We start from the raw sequence: 12830 nt of genomic DNA on the forward strand, positions 1-12830 counted from the left end.
TCATTGCCCATAATGCCTCCCCCTCCCCCATTCAGAGAGAAGCTTGGAAAATAACGTAAATCACAGTCTCCAAATATGGTACGTTATACCCCATGAAGAAACCATCCACCATCTCCACTGAGGCTTGATTGGAGGGTGTGTGTTAAATGCGAGCATAGAGAACTGAAGAGAGATAAAAAGACGGCACCAAGCTTCTGCCTCCTGAGTGCTGGGACTGAAGGTGTGAGATGCCACGCGTGGCTCAGAATCCTTTAGACTAAACAGAGTATGCCAAGCACAAGAGACTGACCATTCAGATCCCCTTCCAATCTACCATCTAGATTTTTTTAAAAAACAGAGTCCAGCAGTGGTGGCACACGCCTTTAATCCCAGCAGCACTCCAAAAGAGGCAGATTGAGTTCAAGGCCAACCTGGTCTACAGAACAAGATAGCCAGGGCTACACAGAGTCGTCTCAAAAGCCAAAAACCAAAGGCACAAAAGCCCACGATACCAGGAACTCTCTTCCTTAAAACGACAGACCATGCTTCCTAAGACAAATGGCTCAACATGATCTGCAGAAGCAGGTCAAAAGGCTTGAAAAAGAGATGCTTCTGCAGCATAAATTTTGAAATAGACTTTGGAATTTTTATTTATTTTTTTTCAGTAAAGCAGGCTACAATGCTAGTTGGATGTCAAGAAATAGACTGATTGTGTTTCCTAATTTAAAACTTTTTAATGTGTCTGAGTGTTTTGTTTGCATGTATGTCCATGTACTACATGTGTGCTGGTGCCCACCAGAGGCCAGAAGAGGGCATCAGATCCCTTGGAACTGGAGTTACAAACAGGAATTGCCGTGTGGGGGCTGGGAATTGAACCTGGGTCCTCTGGAAGAACAGCCAATGCTCTGAGCTGCTGAGCCACCTCTCCAGACACAAGTTCTCTAAATGTTAATGCTTCCATCCAGGATGTCTCACATATGATCTGAAAGTCTGCCTAATCAAGTATGTAAGACAACATATAAAAGAGCTTAGCATAGACTAAAAACTGTAATAATGTGTTAAACAATAGAAATGGACATTTTCACTCCCTAAGAAAGCTAGCCACTTTTTAAAAAAAGATTAATTACTCCACAGTGACAGGGACTGCATTTTATAAGCATGTGTATGGAACAGAATAAGTCACACTGTCCAAAAGATACAAGCTATCAACACTTCTACAGAAGCACATTCAATGGCAGCTTGCTACATTTTTGCCAGGCATCTTTACCAAGACCAACAAAAAGAAAACAGCCATTTAGCATTTCTCTGTCTATGAATAGTTCTTATTTGTAGATAAGTTAGTCAGTCTTTCCTAGCCAGAAAGTTCAATTCTACCTACAAACAAACTACACACAACCATCTCAACAGCACCTTGACTGAGATTTACACCACCTCACACCTCACATCAAATGCACGATCATAATTTCTCATGACCTTAAGTGAAAATATCAACAATTTATCCATCACTAACATTCTGAAGAAAGTCACTAACTGGAATGTGTGGTAGAGCTCACAAAAAGTATGAAATAACAGAAAATGTTAATTTGAATGTGTGTGTGTGTATGGATATATATGTATATATATAATAATTACAGCTTCATGGAAAACATAAAGACTATGAATACAAAAACTGAAGAAATTAATCAAATTAATGATTTGTGGCTGGTGTGTGTGTGTGTGTGTGTGTGTGTGTGTGTGTGTATAACTCAGTAGCTCGGATTTTCCTGGAACATGCTATGTAGCCCAGGCTAGCCTCAAACTCATGGTAATCCTCCTGCTTTAGCCTCCCAAGTGCTGGGATTGCAAGGGCACATCACCACACCTGACTTCAGATATTCTTTTATGGCACTGATGAGCCGATGTGTAAACTTATCTTGAATGTCTCTATCTTATAATACAGTAATTAAAAACAAAATTTCAAGACAGCTGCAAGGACTACAATGACTATCCATGCCCATTGCTTCTGGTGACTGAGATTCAGATGGCTCTTTGAGCGAGGCCCATCACTGCTTTTTCCCCACTGGTATCCTGTCCCCGCTCAGCATTTGGCTACTGAGCACCAATCTCACTGAGAAAGTGAAAACTGTCTCTATAAAGGGATAGAGCTTCAACTTTGAATTGATGCACCTTATCAGCCAGCCTTTGACTGACATCTTCAATTCCTGGCAGTTCACAGACTCCTCTGAGTAATGGTGAGTTCTCATCTACAGACGTCACACTCTATTAATAATGTTCAAAAATTAAAAATGGGGTGATTGACATCTACCGAGTAAATTCCCTCTGAGATGCCTTTATAGACATTTCCTAACAATGACAGTGGAAAATGAACATCATTTAATGACAGTTATTACTCATGTGGATTCCCTCTCTAGTTACTATTGCCCACTTGTCTGCACGGCTCATCGCTTCCTTTCCCACTCGCGTCTGCATCCCCACCGCAGCAAGTTACTCTGAAAAATCACTTGAAGCTCACATGTCTGACCACAAACGGAGGCTTTCTTTCTCCAGGGAGCCTGAAGCTTTTTCCAAAGTGCAGCTGAGTCGGCTGGTGCAGGTAGAGACGTCTGGGGGAAGATGGGGAGGTTACCCGGGACTGTGTGCCTTTGGAAAATCGGTCAGGACTTTTCTCCTTGGGCTTTGTTTTTCTGTTATTTGTGGGAGCTCTTTGCCCACGTGATTTCGATAAAAGCCTTTGTAATTTACACTTCTCTTCCTGAAAGTGGAAAACAAACAAACAGAAATTTGCTGCTTCATTTTGTTAGGCCTTGAACGTGCTTGGAAGGCACTCTGCCTGTGAGCTACACCTCCAGCCAAAAATATTCTTTTGATTGGAAAAAAAAAAAAGATGATAATTCAGTCAAGAACATAATATAATTAATTGAACATTTAAAAACTAAGATAGAAGACTGCCTCAGAAGCCGGGCGGTGGTGGCGCACGCCTTTAATCCCAGCACTCGGGAGGCAGAGGCAGGCGGATCTCTGTGAGTTCGAGGCCAGCCTGGGCTACCAAGTGAGTTCCAGGAAAGGCGCAAAGCTACACAGAGAAACCCTGTCTCGAAAAACAAAAACAAAAACAAAACAAACAAACGAAGAAGAAGAAGAAGAAGAAGAAGAAGAAGAAGAAGAAGAAGAAGAAGAAGAAGAAGAAGAAGAAGAAGAAGAAGACTGCCTCGGATTTATAGAACAAACCTTTAGAGAAAGGCATTTATTTACTTAATCTACCATTTAGTTGAACATGATTAGTATGTATAACTTACTAAAATCACATATTTTAAGTAATAACAGTGAGGTTTATTTGTATTAGGGCAAAGTTTGAGAACAGCAGATAGACACAGGCATACTCCAAGCACAGGCAGATTATTGACACGGAGAAGCATGAATGGTATATATAGGTGGTTCCAACCATTTCACTTCAAAGAATTTATAAAAAGTAATCAAGTATTGCTATGTGTGCAGCAATGGCAGCATTTCTAAAAGTTTCGGGGGGGGGGGGTGTTGTTTTTTAGGGTCGGGGTTTGACCAGGTAGCCTAGGCTGCCATTCCAAAGCAGCAAGCTCCCACCTCAGCATCCCAAGGGCTACAATTACAGATCTGTGTCACCCCAACCAGCTTAAAACGGCTTTACAAATTAAAAACTAGCTGTCTCAGAGAATAAACAATCACCTTAGCTGAAATCCCATCTCAGCTCTCTGACACTGTAGCAGGGACTCTGGGAGGCTCCTGCCTGTCCCTCCAGCTGTTCTGTTTGGTGACGGGTCGGGTGGGGGTGGGGCAGGGCTAATGGTCTCACTTTAACACCATCACTTAACCGTTCACTTGAACACCACCACTCTAAATACATGGCAAACATACTCCAGCAGGACAGGCTGAGCAAATGGTCTGAACACAGAAATCAAACCCAGCAAAAACTGTGCAGGTTACTGTCTGTTCAGTTTCCTTTGAAGTCGGCAAACGGAGTTCAGGCTAGCAGTCTTTAAACTGGGGTAGGGGGATATTGTCATTTCTGCCGTTGCCCTCTTAATGATACTTACGAAAAATCTGTTTTTATGCGGGAACACACATTCTCGGATGGCTGTCCTTGTAGAAAACTCTAGTTTGGGAGCAATGCCCTAAAAAATAAGGCAGCATAAAGAGAAGCAAATAAAATGACTGGAAACAATCCTTTGCCCATCTCCTCTTCACCAGAAATCCACTAAGAACCCAAATGTCCTTCTGTAGTCAGCATAATCAGAATACATTTTTAAAAATACACAAAAGAAGAAGAGCTGGACACGTATATGATGTGCATGCTATACTAAGCCATGGTCTAGTCAACTTGGAATATACACTCATACTCCTAACACAACCCTGTGAAGCGGATCCTAATAAAATTGTCATTTGGACATGTATGAGCTCAGACACTTTCAGTAGCCTGTCAGGCTGGCAGCTGCAGAACTGGTAATTGGACCTAGGCATCTGGGTTCCAGTGTGCGCGCTGTTAGCCACTCTATCTGAAACACAGGAACATGAAAATGAGATTAGTGAAGAGGAGGGACAGGAAGAGGGTCTCCTTCCCGACCTACTTGCCTTGGGAAACTTGGCTTTCATCTATCAAACACGTACATTCATCAGGCCTATTCTCAAACTGTTCTAGTAACTACCGTTTGAGTGTGACGTGTTATCATCTAAATGACTGTTGAGGTATAAAGTGAATGAAGTAAAAACACAATGTGTGCGAATACAAAAGAAAATCCCACCATAGTGGAGAAAAATCAATCTAATTGTTAATGAACTGATAAGACGCAGTAAGCAGGTGAATGGTTTGCCTGACCTATACAGGCCATTCATTCTCATTTTCTACGGTAGTAATAAAAACCAAGAAGAGTGAACTGAAATAAATCCAAGAGAATTAGCATCATGTTTGTGGCTAAGAGTATAAACTCTGAAGCACAAGAATTCCTGTTCTCTGAGCCTCAGCACATTTCTGATTCACAACCTGTCCCCCTCCAGATGATGGGGAGGAACAGCAGTCCCTCCCCAGGATGGACAGAACAAGACAGTCCATGCTGTGAGCTCTACACACACCACAGGCATCAGCTGCTCCTGGAGCTCTGGCAAGTGGGTCAATTCTGATTTGTGAAATATTTCAGAGGAATTGAACCACTCTATCTTTTTGTCTATTCATCAAATTGTTCATAGAGTCTGATAAACTCAGTTACAAGAATTGATACTGATGCGTGAAGGTATTTCAACGCATTTTAAAGCTTTTTCCTGATAATCATCTCCATTTATAAATCGATACAAATACACCTTCATACAGGTTACTCTTTCTATACATGCCCAGAACATTCAACATGTGAGTGACACTTGAGGAAAAATACGTGTTTGTCCTTATTTTGATTTTGAAGATGACTCTTATTTAACTGGGAATTTGAGGAAAACAAAGTGAATATGAGAGTTTCCTCAGGCTGGTTCCCATTAACTTTTCTTTTCTTTTAGATGCTGAAGGGCAACATGCCAATAACTTGAAGTAATAAAGGTGAGCACCTCACAGGTACCATGGACTTAAATGATACATGAAGGTGATGTTGTCAAAAGAAAAAAGTGGTTTTAGGAATATTTGCCAGACCCTAAAAGATAACAAGGAGGAGGGCTTAAAGTTAAAGATATTCGGAATTCTGAGTAAGACAACTTTTGATGAATGTTTGTGTTTGGCAAATCAGTCATCAGAAGCATTGAAGGAACAATTACATCCTCGGAAGAGAACTCTCAGCAGGGTGGGGACAGTAACACATCACTAAATGATTAACAGCAATTCACAGGGCAGAGACAGAAAGCTTAAGTATTAATTATGCTTTTTATAATTCACAGATGTGTGGTCCTTAAAGAGGAGGTCATCCAAAAGACATAAAAATCCACTAAAAACAGTGCTTGTTTCAAAGACAGAAATCATAGACCATAATATCAGAATGGATGTCTTGAATTTGGGTTCATATAAATGCCTCCAAACAGGTTATCAGTTACGTATCTGCTGCACCGTGCATGGGTCCTCAGTAACGTCGGCCTCTATCGGTTCCCCTCTGCTAAAGAGGACCTGCTCAATATCAGCCTTGGCTAATTTGTAAATTGCTAGGAAGGGAATAACTAAAAATGTGGAAGGTTGAAAGTATAAAACAAATGTGAGATAATATTATTGCTGTCGTTACTCTATTTAGTGAAAACAGCTGTGACCACACAGATCTTTCTGTTATTCTGCAAGAAGAAGTTGAAAGAGGAACCTTTTAGGACATCATGGGACAGCTTAATATGGCAACAATACAGCTTAGTTAGACAATGAAACTTTCAGCTCGTAGATCTATAGTGGAAATGAATATAATTTGGCATCATAAGCTGGGCTTCTGACCCTGGATGAAAACAGAACGGAGGTAACTAAGCAAGACAAAGCTACTTGCCCAAGATCAACCCTGTCAGGAATAAAATGCTCATGCCCCCAAGAATGTCTCTCCCTGGAGAAGCCCAAGCGGGGAGGTCACTCACTGGAAAACCTATTGCTGTCTTCATGAGCACCTCTCTATGCATGCCAAGGTGTGAGGATGTCAGCTTGGGCTCGGGGAACAGAAAGTCACGTGTGTTTTCTTCGTAGTAGGCCAGCTCTTCCCATACTAGAAGGAAAGGAGAAAAGGCATAAACAGATGTGTTCTACACTCCTCAAGTTTAACGAAGGAGATGCTCAGATGGTGTGCTGGTTAGCTTTATGTCCACTTGACACAATTTATAGTCATCTGACAGGAGGGAGCATCAACTGAGAAAATGCCTCCTGGAGACTGTGCTATAGGCAAGCCTGTGGAGCATTTTAAATTAGTGATGGATGTGGGAAGGCCTACTCCATTGTGGGAGGTACCACTCCTGGGCTGGCGGTCCTGGGTGCTGTGAGAAAGCAGGCTGAGAAAGCCAACAAGCATCACTCCTCCATGGCCTCTGTATCAGCTTCTGCCTCCAGGTTCCTGTGCTGTCCTGTGCCTTCAGGTACTTCTCTTTATGATGAATAATGATGTGGAAATGTAAGCCAAATAAACCCTTTCTTCTGCAAGTTGCTTTGGTCCTGGTGTTTCATCACAGCCACAGTAACCCTAACTAAGACTGATAGTGTCAGGCAGGGCACTTAAGTCAAACTAGATGTTTTGAACCTAGTATCTGTTACCCAAAAATAAATTCTATTACTTTTTATCTTGTGAATAGTTTACCTCATGCATAGTCTTCTTGAAAAAAAAATGGAAGGTTACTACACAAAATTGAACAAAATAAAGTGAATCTATCCATCTGTCCATCCATCCATCCATCCATCCATCCATCCACCTATCCATCCTTTCCTTCACCAAATATTTACCGAAGACAAATTTTGAGCTAGACCTTGAGGCAGACATGAATGAGGTAGACACAATCCCGCTCACACAAAACTTATACTTTGAGTGAACTCTGTATATTTGGGTACAGGGTTGCCAATGGCCCAGAGAGCAACCAGGCTTGAGGTCCTTGATAAGAATAATATCAACCCAGGGATACTTAAGACATGTGTCAAGATTATTTATGAGAAGGAGCCAGCAATGTTACAGTATCCTGTGGAACTCAATACATCTCCACATATTTTCTCTACCATGCATGACTTTCTAATGTCCTACTAGACATTTCTTTATGCTAAAAATAATTTAATAATTATCTGAGCCTGGAACCTAAAACTATGTTACAAAGAACTTTTTGTAAGATTTTACAATACATTGACTTTTCTAGAAGTATGGGTATTGCATAAATAAAAGAACAATTTTGCTTTTTTGTTGTTGGGATTTTTACTGAGAATTATTTGGCATCTTGAAAACTGTATCACATCTAAATACATTATTATCCCCAGCATTTACATTCTAAGATGCATCCTGTTTCATTATAAGCCACTTTCCTTTCTTCTCCCTCACACTGAAGCTGGAATATTATACTGATTTATGCAATGACCTGTCCAGGTTGGTTATGTTAACTATAAATCGTATTTCATTGTTGTGGTAGTTTGAAGTATTTGGCCTCCACAATCTCAGAGGGAGTGGCACTATTAGGAAGTGTGGCTTTGTTGGAGTGGGTATGGCCTTGTTGGAGGAAGTGTGTCACTATGAAGGTGGGCTTGGGTTTCTTATGCTCAGGATACCACTCAGTGAGTCAGTTGATTTCCTGTTGCCTGCAAGATGTAGCAGTCTCAGCTCCAGCACCACCTCTGCCTGCACACTACCATGCTCCCTGCCATGATGATAATGGACTGAACCTCTGAAACTGTATGTGAGCCCTCTCAATTAAATGTTCTCTTTGTAAGAGTTGTCATGCTCATGGTATCTCCTCACAGCAACAATAAACCCTAACTAAGACAATTGTGGTAAAGTGTATATTAAAGAGAATGCTCGTTACCAAAAATGATCTTGGGTGTAACAGTCATCCATTGAGCTGATGGACAGGAAAGCTGCCATCCAAGCCAGCCTTGTAAGCACAGCAGGCACGCCATCATCAGTTCAAACTGAGAGTGGCCCCTACCCAGAACACCAGCAGAAGTCACTACAGCTAATAAAATAGACAGCTTTTCTGCTTGGTGGCTGTTTGGTTTCTTGGGAGGAGAATTTTGATGAGGGTAAATTTCAGGTTTTGTAGCTATAGAAGACAATAAATGACCTTCCATCAAATGATAGGGTGGATTAGTTTCTTCATCATACTTATTGCATTCAATATGGAAGTAAGGATCAACATACAGAGTACGGTATTCTCTATTTTGGTTCTGTCATTTCTCTCCACTCCTGCCTTAGCAGACAAGCTTCCACCACAGTAGACTAGCTGAGGCATCTCCCCTCTCTACAAAGCACTTCTACAGCTTGAGCTGTGCTCCTCACATGGTTGAGATCCTGTTCTTTCAAGGTTCACGATGAAGTCAACTTAAAATCTTCCATTAGCTTTGCATATCAGAATAAAACCCATCTACCACCCAGCGGGGTGGTGCACAGCTTTAATCCCAGCACTCCTGAGGCAGAGACAGGTAGATATCTGTGAGTTCAAGACAGCCTGATCTACAGAGCAAATTCCAGGACTACCAGGGTTACACCAAGGCCTGCTCTCAAAACAAAACAAAACAAAACACTAGTAAGATACAACCTGTTACCTTATTTGGCCTTCAAGGTTTTATGTAAATCAGGCCTCTAATCACTGCTGCTACTTCATTAATGACATTTTAGTAATGTCTGTTTGTCCCTGGAGCCATTCTTGCCATACCATAGACACATCAAAGTCACCTCTAGAGCTTTTTGGGTTTCTTCCTTTGTTTAGTTGGTTGCTTTTCTTGAGACAGGACCTTATGTAGTCCAGACAGGCCTTGAATTGGCTATACAACCAAAGATAGCCTTGAACTCCTCTACCTCCTAAGTGTTAGGATTACAGGCATGCATCCCACACCCATCTCTCTGTTCTCTGCATTCCCCTTAACAGTCCTTCCCCAAGTCCTTGAATGGCTGGCTCCCTTTTATCAAATGATAGCTTTGATTTAAATGTCCTAGATACTGCTCCCAAACCTGTGGAAGAATGCCTGGTACGTAATGGAGACGCTGGAAACAATTCTGATCTGTACTCATGAAGAAATATAAATTAAAATGAGATAACTTAAGTTCCTACTTCTATCAGTCACTCAACAAAACAATTACCCTTTTTGAAATTCAGTTTCCACAACTGTTAAAACAAGTTACAAAGACCAAATATTCTCTAAAATTTTTTTAATTCTTGCTCTTCGTTCATTCTTCAATGATTTCTTTACATTCACACATTCAAAAAACAGTCATTGAGAACTTACTGCACGCCAAGAGTGCTAGATTGGCCTGTGGGTAAGCCTGTGTGCATTTTCTTGATTGATGATAGAAGTGAGAGGGCCCAGGTCACTGTAGACAGTGTCCTGGGCTGATAGTGCTGGGTGCTATAAGAAAGCAAGTTGAGTAAGCCATGAGGAATAAGCCAGTAAATAGGACTCTTTCATGGTCTCTGCATCAGTTCCTGCTTCCAGGTTCCTGCCTTGAGTTCCTATCCTGACTTCTTTGCCTAATGGACAGTTACCTGGAAGTATAAAATAAAATAAACCATTTCCTCCCAAAATCACTTTTGGCATGGTATTATCATAGCAACAGAAACCCGAACTAAGACATAGCCCCTTGGTCTACTGTGTAAAAACTGGCCAAAAAGAGTGTAAGTCATCATCTACCATCATCACCGTTGCTCCATGCAACCGTTCTAACAACGGCCCCACACTTTCTAGTCTATATTAACATCGTTGCATTCCTATATAAACATACATCCAAGACACATGCGTATCACGCTGCACACTAGGCTTTTCTTTTGTTCCCTTTCCTTTCATATGTTTTTGGATCATTCTTGTCACTACATCCAAAAATTGTAGCTATTAAATTATCATTCATATATTTGCAAAAGAATTTAAATAAATAAAAACAAGAAGCCAGAGAAGTATAGACAAACTAATTCACTGTCTCTGGAATACCAAGAACAGATTTATGATGGTTATCACTATTTACCAATTTGCAGAATCCAGAACTACCTAGAAAATAGGCCTCTGGGCATATATGTGAAGAATTATTTTGATTTCCTTAATTGAGGTGGAAAGATTCATCCACTATGGATGGCTCCATTACCTAGATGGGATGCTGGGCTATTTAAGTAAAAAAAAAGGGGGGGACTGAGCAACAGCATGAATAAGTCACCCCATCTTAGTCAAAGTTCCATTGCTGTGAAGAGACACCATGACCACAACAACTCTTATAAAAGAAAGCATTGGGGCTTGCTTACATTTAGAGGCTTAGTCCATTGTGGCAAGAAGCATGGGGTTGTGTAAGTAGACATAGTATTGGAGAGGTAGCTAAGGGATCTACATCTCAGCAGGCAGCAGGAAAAAAAGAGAGGCACTAGGCCCAGCTTGAGCATTTGAACCCTCAAAGCTCACCTTCAGTGACACACTTCCTCGACCACACCTACCCCAACAAGGCCACAGCTCCTACTAGTGCCCCTCCCTATGGGCCCATGGGGGGCATTTTCATACAAATCACCACATACCCTTTGCTTCCTGACTGGCAGATGCAATGTAACCAGCTGCCACAAGCTCCTGCTGCTTTGACTTCCCCGCCGTGATAGACTGCACCCTCAAACTATGAGCCTCCAGACAATCCCTTCCTTCCTTCCTTAGGCTGCTTTTGTCAGGATATTTTTATCACAGAAACACAAAAAGGAAGAAAGAACATTGGTACCAGAAGTGGGGTTGTTATTTCATAAACGTGATTACGTGGTTCTTGAGTATTTGAAACTAGTTTGCAGGATGAATGTAGAAGGGTTTGGAACTCTGGGCTAGAAAGTCCTCTGATACTATAAACATAGCCTAGTGGACCATTATAAATGTGAAGCTATAAATGTGACGACTAAGTTCCAATGCAAATCCCAAGATACTGGAGAGGCCATGGATGTAGGACACCCACCAAGGGCCACTGTGTGCATGGAGTGGAATCAAACTAACAGAGAAGTTATATGTGCTACAGGCTACATATCTGGAGGGATGGGGTTACCCAAGCCCCTTGGAGCACAACGCATTTTCATCATGTGCCCAGATGCTGGAATGTAGACCTGCAGGGTTTGAAGTCTTCCCTGCTGGATTTTAGTCTCACTTTGATCATTTCTTCCCATACTTTGATGCTTCCACTTCTGAAATGGGAATGTTTATTTTGTGTCATTCTATGTTGGCAGTGTACAACCTGTTTTTTATTTTATAGGGACTTATTGTTAAGAGATTGCTTTGAGTCTCAGACATAGACTTTGGAATTGTTAAAGACAAAGGGAACTTCTGAAGTAGACTGTGTTGCATTATGAGATGGACTTGAGACTTTGGAGACAAGGGATGGAAGAGTATGATTTCAAAGTGTTACATTGGGGTGGACCTGAGGAGAGTCAGTGGTTAAGATAGCTTCCTACTTTTCCAGAGGACTCCAGCTTAGTTCTCAGCACTCATGTTGGATATCTCACAATTGCCTATAACTCCAGCTCAAGAGGATAAGACCATCTTCTAGCTGTCACAAGTACTCACATCCATAACATATATTTACACAGATACAGATATATACATAAATTAAAAGGATAAAAGTTTTTAAAGTGATGTGTTTGGAGGACTGGAGATGTAGCTCAGTGGTTAAGAACACTTATTACTCTCTGCTTCTTGACTATAGAGGCAATGTGTCCAGCTGACCCCGTGACTTCCCTTCAGTGATCTACTATAACCTTGTATTGTAAGCCCCAAGAAATCATTCCTTCATGGATTGCTTTTGTCAGAGATTTTATTACAACAGAAAAGTAAGTAAGATAAGACTTAAATGGGGTTGGAAAACTCATTAGAAGGCTACAAAGTGTCTTAAAACCATCTCCCGAATTTGGTCATTTTTCAGTAACCCAAATTGTAGCCAATATGGAAATGTCAGCACATAATGAGATGTTACAGAGCCTAGGCAATAAATGTGAGAGTGCTCAGACTGACTAATCTTACAGGTCAAGAAAGTGGTTGCAAGCACTCAGTGTTCTCAGTTGGCTGATGACGTAGACAGTGACATCATCAGTGTGTCATCGAACAACTTCTTCCCCAAAAGGAAATGAATAAGACTATAAGAAAAGAAAATTTTAGTATCAGCACGAGTTTGAAAACTACCTTGCATTTCCAGAGCATAGCACAGTTAACACCATGCTTCCAGGTAGAGTAGCTCATTGGGTTCTCTTTGAGA

The 12830-nt window shown here is 41.2% G+C and overlaps 1 protein-coding gene across 7 annotated transcripts in view; it reads right to left on the bottom strand.

Moving 5' to 3' along the window:
• Spata6l (spermatogenesis associated 6 like) overlaps positions 1-12830 on the bottom strand; it is a 50061-nt gene that overhangs the window by 20387 nt on the left and 16844 nt on the right. For 6 of the 7 annotated variants that reach the window (XM_037205542.1, XM_037205535.1, XM_037205539.1 and 3 more), the window contains 3 exons: positions 6535-6659; positions 4050-4127; positions 2492-2731 (listed from right to left, as the gene is read on the bottom strand). In XM_037205542.1, the coding sequence (XP_037061437.1) occupies positions 2492-2731; positions 4050-4127; positions 6535-6659 (443 nt within the window). The remainder of the gene's footprint in view (positions 1-2491; positions 2732-4049; positions 4128-6534; positions 6660-12830) is intronic. The other variant, XM_037205548.1, reaches the window with a different exon arrangement.

This window comes from Peromyscus leucopus, chromosome 1 (genome assembly GCF_004664715.2).
Source record: "Peromyscus leucopus breed LL Stock chromosome 1, UCI_PerLeu_2.1, whole genome shotgun sequence".
In the NCBI taxonomy this organism is placed as follows: Eukaryota; Metazoa; Chordata; class Mammalia; order Rodentia; family Cricetidae; genus Peromyscus; species Peromyscus leucopus.